Source organism: Hippopotamus amphibius, chromosome 9 (genome assembly GCF_030028045.1).
Source record: "Hippopotamus amphibius kiboko isolate mHipAmp2 chromosome 9, mHipAmp2.hap2, whole genome shotgun sequence".
Lineage (NCBI taxonomy): Eukaryota > Metazoa > Chordata > Mammalia > Artiodactyla > Hippopotamidae > Hippopotamus > Hippopotamus amphibius.
The window spans coordinates 109,972,779-109,997,575 of NC_080194.1; the positions used below are offsets into that span (position 1 = coordinate 109,972,779).

The window sequence follows — 24,797 nt, forward strand, 5'->3', positions numbered from 1 at the left end:
AGAATTACTGCAGGCCACAGTTAGAGAGCAGCAACCTCAGTGGTCGATGTGGTATTTTAATTCGTAATCAATTTTCAAGAGAATTTAAATGTGCTCTGTTGTTAGCCTTATGATGACCGGTTTCTGTGTTCCACTGATGGCAATTTGTGGAAAGGACTTTACAGTTTAGTTTATTTTTGAAACAATGTCTTCATTCTCTTCTGTTTTGGTTGGCAGAGATACGGTCATTCACTCATTAACTCGTTGATCTGACATGGTTTATTGACCACCCATTGCATGTAAGCCATGAGAGTACATTCTAGATGTTTAGGGCAATGATGATGGTGGGGTGGGGGTGGGGTGTGTGTAGGGGCACAGTTCTGGCCCTCAAGGGATTGACTCTTTGCTCTCCAAAGCTGTGTCTTATTCCCACTAAGGATGTTTATGCCCCTAAAGGAATAACAGTGTCCAGAGGTGAGCCAAGGAACAGGTAATACCTGTCAGACATTGTCTTGGATACATTTCCCTAAGGAAACCTTCCAGTTAAGCTGTAGTTACAGAAGAAGAAATGCTGGTTTAATTAGTTTGCGGTAAAGGTCTGTAAATGGAGACTGTACAGGACCAGAAAGGAGTTCGCAGGTCTTTGCAGTCGCGCAGGCTTGCCCTAGCCCTATGGAACTGCAGTAAATGATCACAGCAACTGGCCTTTGTATGGCTGTTGACCATTTGCAAAGTACACTCATTTGATTGATGAAGCCACAGTGATGGAGGCTACTGGAATGGCCGTGTTGGAGTTTCCCACTCTGATCTGACAGTGTGGCAGGGACAGGGAGGAAAACTGAGACCAGAACAAGGGTGAAAAGTCGGAGATTGGTCAATAAGAATGCTTTCAGGAAAGCGAAACCAAGGGAATTCTTTGACATCATAGCTGCCCACCTTGTACCCCAGCAACTGTAGGATTCATCACAACAGTCGAAGCAAATGTTACGTTCTTACCCAACAAGAATCTCTGCAAGTAAATATTTGGGCCATCAGGATACTCTACAATGAAGCTGAAATGAAAGCACGAAGCTTTGTTAGGTCCGTGTACGTCAGTATAGATGAAGGAAAAGAATTTCCAGTGCCCTAGAGATTGTTGATACTTTCAAGCAACATGCTTCCAGGAAAAGAAAGGAAGCCCTTTGAGAGAAGGTTGTAGGGGAAAATGTTCTGACATGCAACTGGCTACCATTTCTTGTGTTCGTTTCTCAGATTACCTTACTATGGTATGTAAGTAATTGTTCAAACTGCAAAACCTATGCAGGTAAAACTGCTCATGTATCCTAGTAGTATTCTCACAGCTCAAACAGCTTTACTATGACCCTTTGGATCTTGAAACCTCTCTAGAATTTAGATATCAGAATTTACTTATTTTTTACATTACACATCTTTATTGGAACATAATTGCTTTACAGTGTTGAGTTAGTTTCTGCTGTACAACAAAGTGAATCAGCTATATGTATACATATATCCCCATATCTTCTCCCTCTTGAGCCTCCCCCCCACCCTCCCTAGCTCACCCCCCTAGGTCATCACAAAGGACCCTGTGTACGCAGCAGCTTCCCACTAGCTATCTATTTTACATTTGGTAGTGTGTATATGTCAATGCTACTCTCTCACTACGTCCCATCTTCCCCTCCGCTCTGTGTCCTCTAGTCCATTCTCTACATCTGCTTCTTTATTCCTGCTCTGCCACTAGGTTCATCAGTACCATTTTTCTAGATTCCATATATATGCGTTAGCATACGGTATTTGTTTTTCTCTTTCTGACTTAGTTCACTCTGTATGACAGACTCTAGGTCCATCGACCTCACTGTAAATAACTCAATTTCATTCCTTTTTATGACCGAGTAACATCAGAATTTATTTTGACTTAGATCTAGAACTGACATTTCAGCATTGGGAGTACCATTCAGGTTTGGCCAAGGGAATAAGAAATCAGGATTCACCCAGTTGTGTGGATGGTAGACCCCGGGACAGTGGAGAAGGGGCTGCACACACCTGCTGGAACCCTGCTGTCATCCTGACTCCTCCACTTCCAAAGGGTGTACTTACACTCCCTGTATCAACTGCCTAGTCTGAAATGTGGAGGAGGATAGCACTTTCTCTGTCTACCTCTCAGGGTTGATATCAGAGCAGATGACATAATAATTGTAAATATTTTTGAAAAGTACACGTTACATAAGCAAGCATGGCAGCACCATATGCGAGGCCGAGTCTTAGAAGCCGTGAGTGGCATCATGGTATATAATTTATGGCCTCTGTCTTTTCCTGGTCTTGGATTCACTAGTGTGTTGGTTGGTTTCTTCCTCCCTTTCATTTCAAGGCCCTAAAATGAAGATTAGAATCCTATTTTGAGCCTGACCCAGGCCTAGTATAACAACAGTCTTTCCCTGGGACTGACTGAAGCTGGAAATGAGGCTCCTCAAGTCAGATGCAGAAAAATGGTTTCCCATCAGTGCAAAACTGACTGAAATCATAATAATGTACCCAGCGTGACTTAACGGTATGCGTGGCTGGGGAGGCCACATGAGGTCCTGTCTCAGCATCCGTGTGAATCACTCAGGTATCCACCTGAGGACGATGTCGGGTGGCTTCAAGGGCCCCTTTCTCTCCCTGAACTGTTGGAAATTAGGGGGCGCTCACTCAGTCCAGAATGGCTCAGATGCCTCTCACAGAGAGCACAGGGAGACGTGGTTGTTCCCCAGCAACCCCAGGTTTCCACAGCAGCCTTTTCTTTCTCTCTTTTTTTTTAATTAAATTATTTATTTATTGGCTGAGTTGGGTCTTCGTTGCTGCACACGGGCTTTCTCTAGTTGCACAGAGTGGGGGCTACTCTTCATTGTGGTGCGTGGGCTCCTCATTGCGGTGGCTTCTCTTGTGGAGCATGGGCTCTAGGCACGTGGGCTTCAGTAGTTGCGGCACATGGGCACAATAGTTGTGGCTCATGGGCTCTAGAGCGCAGGCTCAATAGTTGAGGCACACGGGCTTAGTTGCTCTGCAGCATGCTCCGCAGCATGTGGGATCTTCCTGGAGCAGGGATCAAACCCGTGTCCCCTGCATTGGCAGGCAGATTCTTAACCACTGTGCCACCTAGGAAGTCCCACAGCACCCTTTTCTAACAGGGCCACTTAGTGCACCCGCTGACACACAGACAACTCTGCCCCTACCAGTGACCACAGGGACTGCCTTCCCTGGTGGGCCCCCTCTCCTGTAGTTCGTACTTCACACGTGGGGGCCGTGGCAGCCACTGTGTCCTGAGTGAGCCCTGGCCCCGTCCACCCTGACTCGGTCCTCCTTCCCTCAGTCTACAGCCCATCCGGCCAGCAGAGGTGACAGTCAAGAGCACCTTTGTCATGGCATCATAAAGGACCTTTTTTACTTTGTCCCTAGAGGAATGGGTGCTTGACTACCTGCATTTTTGAAACTAAGAGGGTCCCCTGTCAGCCAGTCTTCCCGAAACTGAAAATATCTACTCTTCGATGGCCTGTAGCCAGTGAAGACAAGTACTGCTCCAGATGCCATCACACAGTAATTCATTCACCCCTCACAGCAGTTGCTGTAATACTAGTAAGTGCTTTACTGCCCTATTTTACTGATGAGGAAGCTGAGGCACGGAGAGGTGGAGCAATCTGTCCACTGTCGCTAAGCTAATAAGCGGAGTGGAGGAGGAGTCAGGAGTTGAACCCAGCAGTTCTGTCTACTGCTACACTTTTAACCACCAGACCAACTATCTCTCAGTTGCCCCCAAACACAGAAATGGCTGTCTCCAGTTTACAGGCCCTCCTAACCAGTCTTCCTTGTATATAAAAAAGCACAACAAGTTGCATCATATTTCATTATTTAATGTTTTCAACAACACTCTATAAGGGTTGAATTCTGTTACTAGCTCCATTTTACGAGGAGAATGAGGTTTAGGAAAAGTTAAGTAACAACTCAAGACAAACCATCTATCTTCATCGAGACTGAATTCAAACATACATCCTTCTAACGTCCAGCCCACACCCCAAACCTCTGGGCCAGGGACCGTGAATTATAAAATCCAGCACGCCTGCTTAAGAATCAGATTCTGGGATAATTTAGGCAAAGAGAGCTAAGCAAATGCATCACCAAAAGCATCTTCCTTTCAAGCTAACACTTTGCTCACTATATCATCTTTGTTGACTTATTTACACATTTTGCGCTACCCATCCTTTTAAGCTCATGCAGACATTTTGTATGTGATTTCTCATTTTAATTACCTCTGGTCCCCTCATCCTACCCCCATTCTATGCGAATATAGTGAGAGGAGCCAGATATTGGAGATTCAAACAGGTATCTAGGGCAGAGTGAGCGCCTGTCCTCAGGAAGTGTGGACTCCATAGCAGGTCTCTGGACTCCAGATCACAAACACCCGTCCGTGCTGGATGGTCTGATGGAGGAGGGAACGAAGCCCAGGTGGGCACCAGGAGGGCACGGCCCCATCGTCCTGCTCTTGTGCACTTCTGTGAAAAGGAAGATGCCACTGGGCGACACGAGCAGAGATTGAGTGTGGTTTTATTTTTCATTGCCTTTCTTTGTGGGATTGTCAGATTCTGAATATTAATACTTTCATGTAGATTTGGTGGTTAGGTAAGAGATGTTTTATGGTTTTTTTATACTGTTTTCCCCTTTGTAGTTTATAGTGCACTGTGAAGTTTGAAAGTAAAATTCTTTTTCTTGACTTCTACACTTGGAAAATATTTATTCCCCTCTGCGTCTCAATCGTATGCATCATAAACTAACCCAGTTCAGTTTATTTACTTCTCTCTTGTTGCAGCCCCGTGATCAATTGTAGCAACACAGGCATATAATGGTAGAGGCTTTTGGTTTACAGCAGGAAGAGCGTGAGCTATTGCGGTCTCCTTTGAGTCATAAGTAATGAGGCTGCCATTGAAAGATGGCCTGTTCAGAAGGGGTGCGGGGCAGGGAGCAGAGAGGCCACCCTGGGTTGACTAGCCAAGCATCGCTAGAGGAGGAGATCACGAGCTCTAGTTCAAAATGAATCAGCCTGCACGGGTAAAACCCCTGGGACCCCGAAAGAGTTTTCATGTCCTGGGCTGGCAGCACGGAAGGTCGAAGGTCAGGAATTCTCAGAGGTGGGAAGCAGGACAAGCTTGGTGCTGGGGAGTTTCCTGCTTCCTGGTGGCGAGCAACCTGTTGACTTAGTTCTCCACGCGAGGCTCTTGGGCGTCTGCCACGGGTAGGGAGCCCCAGGCGCTGCAGTCAAACTGCAGGTCCCTCTGGGCTTCTCAGCAGCTGTCTTCTGCCCTGAGTCTCCCTGCACTTTATCAGGTGCCCAGACACGTGTCAGGAGCCCACAGCCTCAGCAGCAGAATGAGAACACCTCAGCCAGCCAGCCATTCTCTCATCATGCATCTTCTGAGGTAGGCCTCCCAGCACTGTGCAGGGTGCACCGCACATAAACACTTTCCAAGACGTGAATTATATCCACAAGAAGCCAGGTGGGTTCAGAAAGAAGGCCTGTCACAGGGAACAGGCTCGCATTAAAGCCTCACAGATAGATAACAAAGTGCTGGACTCTGTCTCCAGACACACGCCTGTTCCTTAAACCGCTGCCATGGCTGTGGCGTGAATAGGAATGCAAAGACACAGACCTTGTACAGTCAAATTCAAAACCAAATTGAGGTAGTAGGTATCCCACACCGAGAAAAGGAACAAGAACCAAAACACGATTCTGCACCAGTAAGAAACCATCTGTATAGTTACAGATAAAATTGTGGGCCTGTTTAAACGGGAAATTACAGTTTAGCATGTCAAAATGACATAATTGGGATGCCTGCTATTTTATGTGTTAAGAAATTGAAGCCCTCACCATTAGGAGGTTGATCACGTCTTAAAGCCTCGCGAACTCTGATAACATTTTGCTTGATTCACGGTTGGACTTTATAATCTATTAAGGAGATCCACATTATTCTGATCCCTCCTGCCTTATCATGTGAGCCAGGGCATGCACTGTTCGGTAGCCAGGTTCGGACCTTGTCTGGAGGAACTGTTGGCAGTAATGTCTGTGTGAAGGTGGGGTTTCTGCTCTAGTACAGGTGGTGCAAACCACTGTCACCACCTCTGGGGATCTTCGTCACTTTTGATGTCTGTGTGGCTCTCAGCGTCACTGTGGTGATCTGCACCGAGGGAATTCCGTGGAAGGCATGGCTGTGGCATTGCAGCCATACCAGAACATACTTTCATTTTGTTGGTCTCTGAAGTACTCAAAAGAAGAGTGTCCCCTTTATCATCATAGCCAACACATATATCCACTTGTAAGCGCCGGAGCTGTTACTGACAACAGCCCTATAAAGTGTAGGTATTTTTACATTTCCTCATTTTACAGATGAGGAAACTGAGGTGGGAGAGGGAAGAGATTTGCCCAAGGTCTCCAGGCTCAGAAATGACAGGGCCATGATGGCGACCGGATGCTGGCTCTTAACCTCTCTGCAAAGAACAAATAGAGACTTGTATTTTCAAAGCTTAAAAAGCTGTAGAATTCAAAAAGCTCAAGCCTCTAGGAGACACAGAAATAAGCCAGGTGGGGTCCCATGTGTTATCACTCCCCTTTCCTGGTCTTTTCAAACTACATGATTTAACTTAGAAAAACTGGAGGAAATTTTTTTGTAAAGACCTCCTGGTCCTTTAAACTAGCCCAAGGATCACCCAGCATGTGTTCTTTTAGGGCGTATCTGAACTTTGTTATACATATGAGGGAGAACACCTCAAAATTAATAAACTTTTTCTATATAAGGTACTTGACAGAAGACTATTTATAAGACATTATAAATATTTATAGAATATAAAATATTTTGGTAAAATATTTCTTATAAAATATTTATAAGAAATATTTTACCAAAAAATGTTTAGTCTCAGTCTGGTAATTTGTGATACAAATTGAATCAAATTTCATATTTTAAGCTCTAAAACTGCCATTTTAGATTGATTTAGAAGAACTGCCATTAGTTTTTAAAGCTAGCTTATCTTTAGATGTATTTTGAGAATTGAGGAAGAAGGCTCCATGTTTTAATTTAGCTTTTAAAGAAATTTAGCTTGTTAATCATGAACTTGCCCAAGATCTTTGGTTGTATATTAAAAATTATCAGGAGTTCTCTGGTAGCCTAGTGGTTAGGATTCCGGGCTTTCACTACCGTGGCCCAGGTTCAACCCCTGGTCAGGGAACTGGGATCCCGCAAGCCACATGGTGCAGCCAAGAAAAAAAAATTGTCTTTGTTTCTGAAATAACTGATCTAACACTAGAAAGACCATTGAATCCATATTCTTACTACCTGCTTCTTGTTAGGGCCTCCCCTTTGTAAGAGGTGCCCTTCTTAGATCTGGTTCAGAGGCTAAAGTTGATATTAAGAAGCCATTAGTGCTTAGTATGTTAAACCTTCTAAATATAACAGACAGTGGCTGCCAGCCTTTACTTTGTAATCTGTAGATTAAAATTCCAATAAAGGGAAGCTAAATTTCTCAAGGAAAAAAAAAAAAAAACATAATCTTCTAGATTCTTGCCAGTCCGATCTCTGACCAGGATCCAGCCACCCAGTGTATGGACGATCTTTCTTTTCTTTCTACCTTCTTTCTACTTCTGATGCTTTCCTATAGCTACTCCCTTCCAATTTTGACATTGCTTCCTGCCAGAAAGGAGGGGGAATAGAGCAACTTGGAACCCAGTTAGAATGGACTTGTGTGTCAGGTGAGAGGCTGAGAAGTGAAGCAAAGTGGCGGCAAGGACTGTGGCAGGGCGGGGGGTGCCAGCGGGGTACAGGGGGGCTGGATATGGATGCAGTGGTGCAGAGGCTGTTCTAGAGGCTCAGCTCCTGGTGGTTCTGCATTCCTCCAGATTACAGATAATCAAGATACAGAGACACATGCAGATCTGTCCCAGGCTTTCATCTGAGCTCTAATCCCTGATAATCAGAGATGACAATCTCATGCAAGGCGTGGCAAGTGTCAGCAGTGCTGCCTGATGACAGCACTTCAGAGGGCTAAGTGGTGGTTTAAGTTGGTTAACCAAGTAGCCTATGTTTTTGTGTGTCTCAGTTTACCCTGTAGAGGACCTGGTAGGAGCTCTGGCAATTTCTTCCTGGTAATACTCATTTTTATTAGCAAACAAGATAAAACTGTCCCATTTTGCTCCAAAAGAAACAACATTTAAATGTCTTTTCTTGAAAATGTAATGTTTGCCTTTGAGCTACCTTGGTATTGTAGAAACAGCTTCAGAATGAACACCCCACCCCCAGCTCGAGGGCCTCACTGGTTTTTGAGACATCTTGTAAGCAATTGGAAAATCCAGCTCCAAACTCACACCTTCTGAGGCACCTTTTCTTCTGATTTCTCTGGGAGTCAGTAGAGAAACATCTCTATTACCTATCTCTAAAAAAAAAAATTTTTTTTAGAGACACCACATAATGCTACCATTTTGGGGTGGGGGTGTTATGGAGCAAGAGAGAGAGCACGAGCACGTGCACCTCTTATTTCCAAAATTAATTGTATTTGGAAGTTAAAGGGGAAAAAATTATGCCATACAGCAAGCACCCACTTTTTTCCCCTTGAGAGGTTTTTCAGGAGTGCCATGAAATCAAACAGTGATGGATGTTCAACTTCAAAGAGGTGAGGAATGGACATTATTGCTCGAAACCAGTCTCCATGTCATTTGTATGTGGTTTACATCTCTCCAGCCCCGTCCCTTTCCTCTTCCCAGCTGTACTCCAGGTGACAGTGGCACTGAAGGGAAATCAGGAGCTCTTACCCACCCTAGTGTGCCTCCTCTGCCCTAGAACCCTCCCTGTTGCCACCTAGGCCTTTTTGCCTTGTGCCTTGTGCTGGGAAGATCTCAGCAGCGTTTCCAGTGCACCAAGGAGGGTGCCTGCCAAGCTGCAGGGGTGGAATGAAAACTCCAGTGTTTGCAGAGGGTCTCCTCGCCCCCATATATGGGCTGGTACTCTTTCAGGGCCTCTGTGGTTGGGACAGTGAGTAAGGAGGCCAGAATTCTGCCCAGGGGCCCACCGTACTGGACAGAAGAGAGCTTTGGTGCTGTGATGGGATTGTGTTGCTCAGGGGAACCCACCGGGGGCCAAGTTTGTGGTCATTCAGCACCACCCCGCCCCGCTTCCAGGAGCTGCAGTGGGTGCTAGAAAACACAATGAGGATACATGTTAGGATGATACTAATTGCTTCGCATTTAGTGAGGCTGTGGCATTGCTTTCATCCTTTCCCCACATCTGACGGTCGCAACCAGCTCCGCTTTTGTCAACGGGAGGTGTGTAAATGTCAGTGGATTTGAAGACTAAGGGGTGGGGGGATTTGTAACAGGCCAGTTCATACACTGTTATCCTTGAGACCTAACAAACTGCATTCAGCCTTTGATCAGGTGGGGATAAGGTTGGATTAAGGCTTTTCTTATCTAATACCAGACCCAGACCCTCCTCCTCCATTTTCAACTGTGTACTTATTACTCTTGTATTGAGCACCTACTATGTGCCCGGCAGTTTACATACATCACTTTCTCATTGAGCCCTCACAACCTCCCGAGAGCCTGTTCTTTGCAGATGTGACCGGCCTAGTGGCGATTCAAGCCCAGCCTGCGGGCCTAGTGGCCTTTCCCTGCCGCGGCGCAGCACTGGGAGCGACAACTGCGGGGAGGGCGCGGAGCGCTGCAGGTCCCGCCGCGCCTGCCAGCCCGCTGGGAAGGCGGCCGTGGGGACCTAGGGCCCGAGCCGCGGGGGGAGCGACAGCTGTCGAGGTCGCACCCAGGGACTGCGCCCCCGCGGGGCCGCCCCGGCGCCGGGGCCGAGAGGAGGGGCGGCGAGGGGCGGGGCGCGCGGGGCGGGGCGCGCGGGGCGGGACGGAGGAGGGGCGGCGGCACCGGCGGCTGGGGCTCGGGCTCGGGCTCGGCGCTCCGAGGAAGTCCCGCTCCGAGAGCTGCGAGCGTCTGGAGCAGGCGCGCTCGGCGCAGCCGGGGAGCCAAGTCCGGAGCCAGGGGCCCCTGTGCCGCCGCCGTCCCCTGCCGCCACCCGTCCAGCCAGGGAGCCCGCGGCGCCGGCGCCGGCCGCCGATGGAGTTCACTTGAGCGGCGAGCCGGCGGGAGAGGCAGGCGCCCGCGAGCGGAGCGCGGGCCGGAGCCGAGCCAGCCCCGGCCGCTTCCCGCCCGCGAGCTCCGGCCGGGAGGCGCCGCGGGCCCCGCGCAGCCCGCCCGGCGCCCCGGACGCTGCAGCGCCGCCCGCGCCGCGCGCCGGCGAGATCGGCCCCGAATAAAGACTCCCGGAGCGTCTCCTCCAGCGCCGCGGCGGCGGCGGCGGCGGCGGCGGGACCCGGAGCGGTCGGCCCGCGGCGCTGCTGGAGAGGCGGGAGGGCAGTCGGGGAGCCCGAGGCGGCCGCCGGGGAGAAGCCGCCGCTGCCGCCGCCGCCGCGCGCCCTCCTCCTCCTCCTCCTCCCTCTCCCTCCTCCCCTCCGCACATGGTCTCCTTTGTCCTGTCGCCGCCGCCGCCGCCTCGCTCTTAGCTCCGCGCGCCGCGGCCGCGGCTCGGGCCGCTCCTCTCCGCCTCGCCCGCCCGCCCGGGACGCCCCTCGAGTCCCCGCCGTGCCCGGCCGGCCCCGCGCGCCGCGGGAGCAGCCGGGAGGCAGCGGGCGAGCGCGGGCCGGGCGCTCCCTCCCGGCCGCCCGCCGCCCGCCCGGCCTCGGCCACGCTGGATGTCGCTCGGCCGCCCCGGAGCTGCCGCTCGGACGGATTTGGTTCGCGTGCACCCGCTTTGAGACTCTCGCCTGGAAAGGAGAGACTGGCGCGGACCGAGCCCGCTCGGAGTTGGGCGTTTTCTCTCCGTGTTCGGCTGGTTTTCCCCCTGGTCTCTGACGATTCCCCCCCATCGGGAGCCTCGCTCAGGAACCAAACCATGAACTTGGGGCTGACAGGACCGCTTAACCCTTTGCGACCAGGTAATGCAGCCCCGGGGGCGCGGCCGCCTCGCTCGCCGCCCGCGGTCGGAAGGGAGGCGGCGGGTCGGGGGTCTTTTGTTGCGGCGGCCGGGCGGGTGGACAGGGGTGGCGGGGGCGGGCTCCTCGCGTCTGGCGCGCCCGAGCCCCCGCCGCCACACACCCCCCCCCTCCTCCCTTCTGCCCGCCCTCCTCGGCCCGGTCGCCCGCCTTTGTACTTTCCAGCCCCGGCCCGCCGGGCGCGGGCGGCCGGAGCTGTGCGGTCGTGCCCGGGGACCGGAGCCGCCCCGGCGCCACCCGCCCCGAGGGGCTCCGCCCGCCTCCGGCTCGGGCTGGAGACCTTGGCGCTGCGCTCGCTGTGGGTTCCCGGGGCAGCGCGTCCCCGCGCCGAGGTCGGGATCCTGGCCCGCACGCGGTGCCAAGCGAAGCGGAAGGAGACCTGGGCTCGTGATCGCGGCAGTTGGGGAAAGAACTCGCGCTTAAGTTTCGAGGAGGTTTCTCTGTCCTTGGCGGAAGGCCCCTCGTGCGGCTGCGGGTGAGGGCGCGGGTGCGGAGGGCCGTCCCCGGGGTCCGCGGCAGAAGGGGATTAAGGTGGACCTCGAACCCGAGCGGCCGCGTCCCACCCGTGTCTGCTTGGAAGGCTTCTATTCGTTCTCCTCATTCTCTTGTTCCTTTTTTCTATCTGTTTGACTTGTTTAACTTTTCTTTAAACACCAACTACGGCGTCTAGTAATTTTTCAGTGTTTAAAAAAAAAAAAAGAAAAATCTGGTTCCACCTCCCTCCAAATAAAAAGCAGCCAAAAAGGAGCTTTGTTTTTTTGTATGATTTTTAGATGCAGCCACTTCACGCCCTCACCCTCCAAAATCGAGTGAGGGGGATGAAGAGAAATGGCGAACAAAATCTAAAGCTCTTTAGTATGTAAAGGTGCCCCCGTGTTAAAACAGGGCAGAAGGAAAAGCTGTGCTCGCCAGCTAACTCTTGGCTCACCATGTTTCCATTAGTCGTCCCTGATTTCTTTCTTTTTTTTTTTTTTTTTTTTAAATCAGCTAGGAAAATGGTCCAGGTCATAGAAGGAATTGCAGACTTTTTCCTAAAAAACAAAGAAAAAAGAAAGCATCCCAAAGATTAAGATCCAAGAAACCACGAATTTGCAGAAATGCTTTAAAGCACAAGTCGAATTTGAAAGTTCATACAGAAAAAGCAAAGAATTTCCTTGTAGTTCCTGCTTAAGACTTTGGCTGAGAAGCTCTTTTTCTGACTTTTCGGGACAGTGGTCCGCCATAGCGGGAACCACCTGGGTGGGAGAAAAGGGGTAGCTGGAACCACCTGGATGGGAGAAAAGGGGCTCTACATCATTTTATGATTAGCTTAAATCCCATTGCTGTCATTTTCTTTTCGGTGTTTTTCCATGGAGGCCTTTTTGAGATTCCCCCCACCCCACCCCACCCCCTTCCCAGTTACAAAACGGCTTTGTGACATGTATCAGAAAATTAAAGGGCTGGAAAAGCTTTTATTAGAGAGCATTACTCCTCAGTCACTCTGAATATCCTGTCAGACTCATTTCCTTAATAACTTACTGGTTGGCATCATAGTAATCACATCCTCTAAGTTCGCTTCAGACATAAGGATCACTTAACTGGCTACTTGAGAATATGGTGTGGAGCCCAGTGGAGCTGACAAGGGTGGCAGCCCCAAGGAGGGTGTGCAGGACAGCCAGAGGGCCTCTTCACCTACACCTCTGTCCTGTTTGATCTCTCTCTCTCTCTCTCTCTCTCTCTCTCTCTCTCTAAAACACACCCCCAAGTGCAAATAAAAGCTGGATCAGGAACCTTTTCCTCTCCTTACTCATGCTTTTTGCATCGATGCTACTTTGTTTCTATAGTGCTTTGGGCCAGTTGGGCTCATTTTAATAGGTGGTCCCCAAATCTGCAAGAGTTATTTCATTTTGGTAAAATGATTTACTTAACAGCTTTTTTTTCCCTTTTAAAAATATCAGCTGTACTTTAAGCCATGAATTTAACATTCAACATAGTTATTCCAATTTGAACTAAGAGACACTTTTCATCAAGGAATGGTGAAATGCTTTTCTCTCCAAGTTTTTAGCTGGGAAACTCATGTTCCTAGAAATCTCAATATTACAAAATAACAACACTGTTCTTGTAATTTTTGCTTCTATAACTCAATATTCTTGATTTGTTTAATATGTATCTTGTTTCCCCCTCCATGCAGCACTTTTTTGGTGGTTTATTTTTATGGAAAGCTTCTATAATATGCAATTTTATTTAATTATGTTTAAAATGTCAAGGCCCTTGGCATATTTTTTATTCATGCAAAATAAAAGGAAACATCTATCTAGGATTTATTTTATTTTAAACTGCTTATGTATAAATGTATACGGTTCCATACTTGATTTGCACATACTGAGCATTCATTTTTTTCTGGATATATTAATCTTCAGAATCATGCTTACAGTAAGCAGATTAGAATTAAAATAAAGGGGGAAATAGTTATAATAAGAATATTTTATGTCTTTCTCTATCAGTTGCTTTGAGAACTAGAACTTGTTCTCCAGATAACATTCAGGAATATCTCATCTTTGTCAGCATAACACAAAAAGACTAAATTGAATATCTTCTTTGTCCCTAAAAGCCAGCTTCAGAGCCTGAATATGTTGTATTTCAGGTTCCCCCTGCCCGCTGTTTCTTATATTTCTTCTAGATTTATTCACCATTCTTTGCTCTGCTTTGTCAAAATATGCATCTTTGCGTATAAAGTATGAAGATCGGTGATTTTTTTACAAGGGTTGGGTAACAAAAACTGTAAATATAACATAGCCATTTTAAGTGCAGATACATCATCAAATTACTGTATAATGGAGCTGCTTAATTTTTAAGTTTATTTTTTAATTTTTCAAGTTCTAGAAATACAGTGCTTCTAAAACATTATAGCATTTTCCTCCAAACTGACTTTATGTTGATTTTCCAGAACATTAGTGTATAATTTAAATTGGCTTTACTCTTGCTATTTAAACAGGCTTATTTCACTTTCCTGGAGCCACTGTAATAATTAGCAGACATGATTTCTATAAAATGGAAAGGAAATAATGCTGATGGCGTGTGTAGTTGTCGGGTTGTTGGACAGGTCAGCTGGCTTTCATTTCAACACCAAGGTCGTCCTGGTTATCACAGGGGACAGGGATCTTGGGGTCATCAGATAAATCTTTAAAAATGAATGTCAGGGATTGCTGGTCGACACTTTTTAGTGAGGAGAAGCTTGGCGTTAAATAATAGGCATTTCTGGTTTGTGAGAGAAAATTGAAAAATATGGCATGTCTGCAAATATGAAGAAAAGTGCCATTTCCAAAATAATGATCTGTCAATGAAATTGCAAAATCATTATGCGAACGAGCTGAATTGCTTTGTGTATCATCTCATAGAAATATGTTTTGCACAGATAATATGTCTAATAAGGATACGTTTTTAAAATCAGATTTCCCCCTCAGCAAATAGCTGCACTGCAGGTCTGGCTCACACAGTCAACTAGCACCACCTTGTGGAGGATCGGGGGAAACTGCCGCTTTCCTTTTTTCAGGCTTTTCTAAAATGTAGTGAAATTGATTTAAAATAATAGTAATGATGATGGTGACGACAATATTAATGGCGACAATAAAGTTTTTTTTCCCCTTTCTTGTGTTGCAGGCCTCCGATGCCAGCTCTGAAAAACTGTTCAATACTGTTATTGTAAACAAAGGTAAGACTCTTTAAATCCGAGCAACAGCTTATTTTTCTATTCGTTCTGTTGTCGTTGCCTGGGACGAAAGCATAAAGAACAATAGTCATTCCCTTTTCATTCTGGTGCTACGGTTCATTATTTGTGTTTTTGCTTGAGACAGAATCTGTGTGCATTGGCGATACATCCCCCAGACTGTTTATTTTAAAAGAATACATTGAATCCTTATTTAAATTGATTTGACTAAGAAATTACTGCTATCTATGTGACTTTCATTTAATGTAGGAAGTGGTAATGGAGAATGATAGTTCTCAAGTTGCCTTAACTTTATTGTCACTTATCAGCTACCCAGCAGTTGGAGAACGATAAACAGCTGATTTGTACCGCACACTAATAACCAGTGCATGTTTAGTATTCACAGCATTATGGTCATAAACCAAGCCTTACTCTGCTGTGGGCTTTCTGTAAAGTTAATAAATGAGCAAGAGGGCACAATTTAAATACATGCTATCCCATTAATTTCTTCCAAACTGCAATATAGAGTAAGAGAGGCTAATGATATAGCAGTACATTAAGGGAAAACTTATCTTAAATCACTGCCAATAGGTTTCTGGGCAGTTTTCATTCGTAGCAGTATTGCTAGAAATAATGAAATTTAAGGGAGCTTCTTCTAATCACAGGCTTTGCAAAGGTATATAATTTGAAAGGTATAAATTATAGAAACTATTTGATCTCTTCCTCTCTGCTGTAGAACCTGATGTAGGTGCTTGCATGGTAATGGCTAAATACAGAATGTATGCTTCCTATCTCCTTCTGTGTTACATGCAGGGTCCTGGGTAGCTTGAACAGGGTTGGGCCCACACGAAGTGAAATTTGAAACCACCCCGCCATTCTGTAATTGCCTTGGCTAGAATTTTAGCTAGCTGGTTAGTCAGACACCTTTCCAAGTGCAGTTATTTTGAGCTCCCAGATTATTTTAGAATTTGAACCAACTGCAATTTTAAATAGTACATTATGTTTAGAGTTCCTTTGGGGTATACATGCTTGTGTGATTGCTGTTACTCCCAGAATTATTGTCATATTGAGTTTTATCTTTTTTTATTGCATAATGGAGTAGTCCAGTTTTATACTTAATCATATATTTTGATGGACTGAAAGTTTGTATAAATTTGTTGTCCATAATGCTAAAAGCCCAATAAAAGAAGATACACTGCAGTTCACAGCGTGCAGGGCTCATATAGAAAAATGCGTAATTGTGTAGTGCTCATTTTGACAAGGGAAGAGATTGGGTAGATGGTCGTGTATCCCTGCAAAATAGGAGGAAGAGGAGCCTGAGCCAGGACAGGGCACCAAAAGGAGGTGCTCTGTATTTCCTTGGCACCCCGCCCCACCCCCTCGCCCAGGACCTCCGGCCCACGTGGCTGTGTCTCTCTTTTGCTAGCTCGCTGTAAAGCTTTGGAATGTGTTTCCCCTCTCTGGGATCTGCCCTGGCAGGAGAGGTGGCTCTGGGACCTGCATTCAGGCCCCGCTGCCCTCATGGCCGAGGAGGAGGGATTGATGAAGAGCGGGTCCTCATTCCCCTGCCTCTTCCCTCCTGCTCCCCCCGCCCTTTCCAATCAAACGTCTCCCACATTCTTATTTTTGTTTACTTACAGAGCGTGATTTGTGGCATCTATTTGGTTGTGAATAGTCATCCTTCTGACAGGGTGCCTTTCTTCTGAGCTGCTTTTCTGGGGGTGATTTAGTTGCCTTGAAAGGATTAAGGCTTCTTTGTGTACACTAAAATCAACACAGGCTTTTCCTAAGCTTTGCTCGGGAAACCATACACAAATAAGCATCTTAGCTGATGGCAGATTATTCCTTTGCCCCTTATTTCCATCAAAATGGCCTTTCTTTTCTCCTCCAGAGTTACCCCTTAATGCCTTATGCTAATTCCTGTTGGTAACATGAATGACAAGAGCCTGAATCAATGCAAATCCAGGTGCTGCAAAGTAGACGGACTGGTATCCAGCACCCGCCCTCCTCCCTGGAGAAGGAGAGATTAAGGGGGGAGCCGGGGAGGGGAGAAGCATGGGGGCAGTTTTGTTAAGGGGATTAGTATTCAAACTGCTAAATATCAGGAAAACAAGTTCAAAAAGAGATTCATTGTATAGTGATAATGTCAATAATTGCTTCAAGACAGGTGCAGAGTCTTGCTCTGTGCTTGTGGGTTTTGGGTCTGTTTTTACTCCGGTTAGTGGCAGTGTTTACTGGATAGATGGTTGACAAGACCTTCAAGGAACTGTCAGCTTCGTGCACATCAAGTTCAAGTTCTCCTGCAAAGCGGCCTGCCTGCCTGCAAGTCAGGTCTCCCGTCTCTGTCCAGTATTCTTAGCCAAGAGCAATAAAAAGCCATGTAAGAAAGGGCAAATTTACACCAGGTAACAAACACCACTGGGAAAATCTCCAAAGCCTCGGCTTATTGAACAGTCTGACAAGAGTGCAAGGAAGCTGACAGGTGTATTCCTCCTCCTCCAGATGTTTAAAGCTACACATCACCTCTCCCTCTCAGGAGCCCCACCGGGCTCTGGCCTTCCAGAAGCGTGGCTTTAAGCTGCTGGTGAGGTTATGCTGCTGAGCCCGGTGGCAGGCAGATTTGGTCCATAAAATTTCACTGTGGGAGAGCAGTGCTAATCCCACAGGCTGATTGTGGTGGGAGGCTGGGACGCAGCTTTGATGTCGGGCAGGGCAGTCAGGGGGATACAGCTCCGGCTGAAGCAGCAGGGGCTGTGGCTCAAGTCCCATCAGTCTGCTTGTGAGCTGGAGTACGTCGTTTTGCCTCTTTAGGTCAGAATTTTCAGTCTGTAGCAAAACCTAGTCTGGGCTGACGTCTCTGGTGGGGATAAAACACTTAGTTGGTGAGGGAGGAGGGGCAGAGTAGGTGCCACGAATATGTTTTATATCCCTTCTGCCTATTTGATTTTATTTTGACTCTCTCTGTGTTGTGGAGTCCATCCGATTTAATAGAGGACTGGTACAATTTGTGTGTTTAGGTGTTCCATATCATTGCTTCCTTCTGATGCCTTTTATTTCCCACTTTGAAACAAATTAATCCAACGGAGCATGCTTGTGTGTACACACGACAGGCCCAGTGAGACTTGAGCTTGTCGAAAGAGGTGGGGAGATGAACCTCTGAGTTGCAGGGCTATCTTAAAAAAGATAGTTTAACTTTAATCAGGGTCATGGTTGCCTTGTTTAATCTTTATGTGTTTAAATGTTTACGGGATGTTCATGGGAATTTTATGAATCCTTCTGTCTTTGTGACTCAACCATCTGCCAAAGAAAAAATTAATTTTCCCAGTGAGACAGAGACACACAGAGAGAGACTCAGTTCTTGTCCATATTTAGTTGGTTGAACGGCTATAGGAGCAACAGGATTTGTGCCCCAAGTTGTGGACTGTTTATCCTTAAAGAGAACTAACGCATCAGTCAATGTATTGTGTCCAGCCAGTGTTTATTCCCCTTCTTCTCCTACTCTAGGTCCTGCTTCTTGGGGTTTTTGCCACTTTGAAATATAGGCAGAAATGCAGAAAATGAGTACTTAGTATACATGACCATTCTGCCATAATCGTGTTAATCTCTTTTAAACTCTGAAGTGGCTCCAGGGCAGAGCTACCTGCGGAGGAAAGAAAAGAAGGGAAGCCCTGTCTGGAAGAGAGGAGAACAATAGTCAGGTGTTCACTGGGGTTCTCTGTGTTCGCGGTCCCAGCCCTGGTGTGGGTCCATGCTCTAGATGAGGTGTAGAGAAACGGCCCTGAATTGCCTCTTTTCCGGGATCTGTCCTGCAGCTAAGGCAAGTTACAGATGAGAGGGGGGCAGGAGGTGTACTTCACCCTGTCCCTCTCTCACTTCTTCTCTGGCCTTCACCTTTCTTGTGGTAATGTCGGGCCCTCCCGAGGAGAGGCGCCCTGAGCTAGCTGTGAGAGAGCTGTGCGTCTCCAAACAGCTGGGGTGCGGAATGACCCAGGCAAGGATGGAGGGCCCTGATTTGTGCCCCCTCCTGCCGTGAGGACCCCCATCTACTGAAATGTATACGGCAAAGGAGGAGTCACCCACCCTCCCAGATGGGACCGCACCTCCCCTCCCCCAGGTCAGCCATGGGGATTCCAGTGGACACTTACGTACCATTGATAAGTGCCAGATGGAACACTGGGGCCACCTTGACCTCTCTGTGACCAGGGCTGGTTTTCCTTTCCCAGGTCCCACCAGACCTACTAGGGGACACACTGACTTCTTCTTGGGGTCAATTTTGTACTGAGGGTTTCCATGGGACACAGATGAGGTTGGCGCCTTCAGATTAGTAGGGCCTTTAGTTATCTTTGACAGTATGGTTTTATCACCATTGCAGAAAGAACACCTGGCTAAAAAACTGGTTGAGATTTGAGATGAGGTGAGAAAAAAGTTACTAGAGATGTTGCTTGGTGGGATGAGGTTCAGTCACTGAGTACCGAACAAAATCTTTCATGGCCATGATCTCACTTAATTCCTCCAGTTTAGATATGAAGGGGGAATTCCTTGGTTTGGTGACAAGTAAAGGTAAGAGTTGTGTTACCACCAAGGCCCCTCCCCTAAAATAATTCTGTGCTTTCTATGTAATTGAAAACAATGCAATAAACATACAGAGACCATTTTACAATTCCTTGTGGTGTCTTGGGTTTCGTTGTAAGGAGAACATGATGTAAAGCTCATTCCCCACGTGTAGAAGAGTAAACTGAGCTCACTTCAGCCTCTATAAATTAGTTGCTTTTTTTGTAGTGTCTTAAATCCTCCATAAGGGAAAGTTGGACTGTCACTCATTATTTTTCTTTCTCTGGACCTTTTTTGTAGTTTCAGAGATTTTCTTGGGTCTTTAGAAGATAGAGATATCTGATATGTGGGAAATTAAATACTATTGAAGGGTAATTGGTGCTTGATTCAAGACAAAGGGTCTGTGAGTGGCTGGATTTTCCCTCCTGCTTCCACACTGCAGAGAACATGCAATCAGCTCCTTTTGTTATGGAAATTGACCTTCGTATAGGAGCCAGACTCTTACATACAGAATATGCTGTATAGATTTATTCCTTGAGAATTCTTGGAAACAGATGCCTTGTATTCTTAGTGTGAAACCACCAGAAAGGGTCTAAAAATACTCCATGTTGTGAGAAAGTGTTTCCCTCCAGATATTTTTCCATCAGCTGCTACCTAGTGTCTCCCTGACCTTGTTCATGAGTATGGTGGGGAATCCTGGGTAAATGTTGGATCCGTTGCTAGAATTTTAGCTCATGGGGTGGAAGATATTCCAAGCATTTGATCTTGATGGTGTCCTTGGAGTAGAACTTTGACAGCAGTGCCACTTTTCCAGATAAAAAAGTAGGCTAGATCCCCAGATCCTGAGCGCCCCGTGAGCTGGAGCAGATTCCAGGGTAACATTCTTTTAGTAGGATGGTCACATGCCAGTGTTTTTTTTTTTTTTTTTTTTTTGAACCCACTGAAAAGTTCTTCCCTTACTCTCTTGATTGATAGCTGCTGTTCTTGGAAAGGCTTTTCTCCATACTTGGCAGTATTAGCAAAGAAGACGGAATTGTTGTTGAGCATTTCTTTTCCTAGCGTTCACAGTTAGTGCTTCGTTTAGGCAGTGACGTCGAATTCACTTGTCTCAGAAAGTAATCCACAATCATAGTAGACACTTGGCATAAAAAAGACATCAGCTCCGTCCTGGAGAGTCTCTCATGAGAACCGTTCCGTGACAAAGGGCCGCCTCACTCGTAACAGTTTTCAAGTGCGTGGGGTCAGCCTCAGGTCTGGAGCGTTTCCTGCATGGAGGAAGCTGGTGGCTATCCCATGGCCTCTGGATTATTTCTGCTTTCTGACAAGGGCAGAAAAATGTTGTTTTCTCTGAAAATGTATGTTTATTTAACTAGGTTTCTTTTTGCTTCACAATCTGGATTCCATTCACTCAGTTACCACTCCAATTAACTAACAATTATTTAACATTAACAGTAATTACAGACGCCAGTTAAGCGCCTACAGATGTCAACTGTTAGCTTTGTACCTAATCACTCAATGAAATGGAGAAAGTTCAACAAACATCAATTAGCCAAGCAATTAGTATGAGTTAGGAAAGAGCATGTTATCATGTGTGAGCTGATTCAATTTATTTTATTTTGGCAGTAAAACACACACAGGCGAGCAGCAATAAGTTCCTCAGATAAGATAAAACTCTTTTGTGTTGCAGCTTACACAAGAATTCTTTCCTTCCCTGTGCGTAAGTCAAATATGCTCTCGCCTGGAATTTATTTAACAAACAAAATTTGTCTCAGTTACTCAGAAAGCCCAGCAATGCTCAGTCTCAGGAAGCAGCTTCAATGAATTATGAATCCAGCGAATATGCTGTATAAGGAAATGTCAAAATTTTTCAGTGGAGAAACGATTGATTCCCGCTCAAGTAATCTCCTCCGTGCGTTTTGAATTCTTACCAGTTTATTCCTGAACCTATGGTGGAGCGGGTGCAACAGGGATTTTATTAATTTCATGGTGCCTGAACTTTTTGCTCAGCTGTCTCTGATTTAGCCTGGGGCAGCCGTCAAAGTCTTTTACCTACTTGCCCAGTCTATGCTTTGAAAAAGTAGACGTGGCTCTCAGTTGAGATCAATGGAGGACCCACTTTGTGAATTCACTCAAGACATCCTGGGCCCGAATTTGGAAATTCTGTCCTACTCCCCCATCCCAACCCCACGCACATAGACTTGACTTCCATCTCTTGCCTGGGTGCCTGGACTTACTGGGAGAGCTCATTCTAAAGCCTGCTTAGCTAAGGTGGCCCATTAATTGGTGTTTGGAGGTTCATTTTACCTCCACGTGGAAAGCTGTCCATAAGTGGCTGTGCTTCTGGTTCCCCTCCTAGAAATGCTTTCTCACCAATTCCTGAAGCCTGTGGGTAGGAGTGGAAGGGGCCAGTCCTTAGTGGGGTGCTCCGTCGGGTCACTGTGGGTGTGATGTGCAAAATTCCCCGTGTGAGCAAACCTCACAGCATTAACTAAATCCAGGAGTTGAAAAATTAATATTGGGAGTTAGGATTAGTGGTTAGGATTCCGGGTGTTCACTGCCGTGGCCCGAATTCAGTGCCTGGTCAGGGAACCGAGATCCTGCAAGCCATACCGCCAAAAACAAACAAATTAATGTTTTGTGCAGTAGAATAGCTTAGGGCGAAGAGGCGCCATGTTCCACGTGCTTTTCTCTTATAAACCTTTGCCAGTGTCCCGCAGTCAGCACCCAGTGCCCTGGCATGGCTGTTCTGGAGGGACGTCTTTGACCTTCTGCATCGCTGAAGAGGGTCTCTGTCCACCTGCTTTGGCACATTGTGCTGCAGAGGTTACGGGAACAAAGCTCTTGTGTCAGGTGTCGGCTACAGACCAGCTGTGATGCCCCTCGTCTTCATTCTGGGACCCAGGCTGGGGAAGCAGCCCTCATCGTGGTAGTTACCTTGGTAGAAGGAAAAGAGTAGAGACGGAATCATAGAACACCTCTTAAAGTTTCAGCTTCGTTGTGGTGTGTGGCCTTTCCAGCCATCTCATTGGCCTGAACAAGTCCCTAAGACTTTTTCCACCATGCCATCTCAGGATATTCTGTGTTCCCTGGAAGTTAGTAGGAATTTTCCCTTGACAGTGGAGGGTCTCATCCAGGTCTTCCTGGCATCTCAGGATGCCCACCGTTATCTGAGCAGGTGCAGCCAAGAGCATCATGGTGACTGCATTGCAGCGGAGCTCAACTTTAGACATCTCTGATTTCCTTCACTTCTAATAAGATATATGTCTGCATATTTCCACTCTCCACGTCCATTCTTGTGCCTGTAAGTGGACCGATTGTTACTCTTCAGCCAGGTTTTATTAGGAGCAATTCAGGATTTAACAGCAGGGGCATTTCCCTAGCAACCATTGACGTAAGCACGAGGCCCAAATCCATGCCAAGGCGGGAGGGGCGCCAGTTAATAAGGAGTAATGTTCTGTGGGCACACAAATCTTCTCTGACCCTCGTAAACCTTGTCTTACAGAGGAGGAGGTTGAGAGCACATCATTGCTTTTTCTAAGAGTCCTTTTGAAGAGGGAAATGTCTCAAGTGTGCGTGTTAATAGGCTGATGTGGGAGGCCGTTATATTGGGATGCCTTTAAAAGCCACTTGGAAAACATTTCCCCCTCTTATCTATCACCTTTCACATCTCTCAGAAGAGTAACACTGAAACCTAATTTTAGCCAAGATTACATCATTTTCTCATTATCTGGTTACAGCCAGAGAAGGCTTTTCCATAGTAAAGCTCCTCTCGCCAAAAGCCTAACCATGTAATTCCTTTTGTTTTATATAAGTTTTTGATTTTTCCAAGTGTGAACTGTCCTCTGCTGGACTTCTTGGGCTGATCTCTGTAAGGCTTCTTTATCTGTAGACTTGGGTTTGACAAGGAGTCTTCCTCTGAGGTCAGATGTCATCTGTGAAGTGAATGATGTCAGTGTTCATTCTGTTTCTTCCTTCAGTTGGCAGAAAGTGGGAGTCACATCGAAATGAACTCTTTCGTTCAACAGTTATTATTGAGGGACTTCCCTGATGGTCCAGTGGTTAAGACTTTGCCTTCCAATATATGGGGTGTGGGTTCGATCCCTGGTTGGGGAGCAAGACCCCACAAGCCTCATGTCCAAAAAACAAAAACATAAAACAGAAGCAATATTGTAACAAATTCAATAAAGACTTTAAAAATGGTCCACATCAAAAGAAAATCTTTGGGGGGGACTCGAGGGAGGGTGGGGGGGGAGTCGAGGGAGGGTGGGGGGGGAGTCGAGGGAGGGAGGGAATACGGGGATATGTGTATAAAAACAGATGATTGAACTTGGTGTACCCCCCCAAAAATAATAAATAAAAAAATTAATTTAAAAAAATCTCTTAAAAAATTATTATTGAGCGCTGACTATGTAAAAGGCACAGGGGATGCAGCAATGAACAGATCGCATTAAACATAGCGCCCAGAAGCATAAGAGTTTTAAAGATACTTTAAGATTCGAAAAGAGACTTTTTAAATGGTGTAATGGGAAAGAAGCCTTAAGACCTTCTTAGGAGGAAAAGCTGATCCAAGGTGAGTCCTGAAGGGTCAGCAAACCAGAAACAGAGCAGCCATCAGACTGCAGACGATGCCACCCTTTCAGAGAGGGGTTCTGTGGGCACAGATGTGCCAGCTTGTGCTCACGGTGGTTCTAAAACCTGCCCCTTAGATCTAGTTTTCCATTGTAAAAATTGATGCTATCTTTTTTGTTAAATTAGTTAAGCTATTGAAAAGACTTGGGGGAGCATTGTAAAGGTCTGTGTGTTTGCCTATCAATAGGGCCTCTTTTTTCCGTGTTTCCTCAGTTAGATTTTGTTGTTTAAATGTTCGCCAGGTTGGCACACTGCATGGAAGTGGCAGGATGTACCACAGCTTTTAGTTATAGAAGAGCCAGGCTCATGTCTGAGCTGGGCTGCTTGTAACCAGGAGCACATCGCTCCATCAGACTAGGTTTTCTCATTGTTGACTTGAGAAAGTTGGGTAGACCCCAAGATCCCATCCTGGTCTAAAGGCCAGAGTTTGCTTTGGAGTGTTCTAGATCCTTCTAGAGCCTGAAGCGTGTGCAGAGGGCATATATTATCCCAGAGAGCTGTGATGGAGACTGTGGACACTTGCATTTGGCAAGAGTGCCGTGACTTCAGTCCTGAACTTGTGAGCAAGAAGAGGGCTGCAGAAACCTCTCTTCTCTCCTGGAGATTCCACCTCTGCTTCTGCAACTGAGAGGCAGGAGGGGGCGGAGCCTCAGGGGAGGAGGCGGGGAGAGAGTGAGATGACCCATTTGAATACCAGCTGTTAGGTATTAACCTCTCCCCAGAATTAAAATAACAATGCGGAGTCCTCCTCCTCTGCAGGTCTGCATTTGGAGTGGTGTTAGAAGAGGTGTTTCATCTGCTTAGTAAATGTTTATAAAACCCTCGTCTATAGAGAACCTAGGTGCCAGTTCCTTTGTACTTGACTTCCCAAGTGGCATGACTGACCGGTTCC

The 24,797-nt window shown here is 46.7% G+C and overlaps 1 protein-coding gene across 5 annotated transcripts in view; it reads left to right on the forward strand.

Moving 5' to 3' along the window:
• AUTS2 (activator of transcription and developmental regulator AUTS2) overlaps positions 1-24,797 on the forward strand; it is a 1,103,682-nt gene that overhangs the window by 1,007,006 nt on the left and 71,879 nt on the right. For all 5 annotated transcript variants that reach the window (XM_057695934.1, XM_057695936.1, XM_057695931.1 and 2 more), the window contains one exon: positions 14,680-14,731. In XM_057695934.1, coding sequence (XP_057551917.1) covers positions 14,680-14,731 — 52 coding nt within the window. The remainder of the gene's footprint in view (positions 1-14,679; positions 14,732-24,797) is intronic.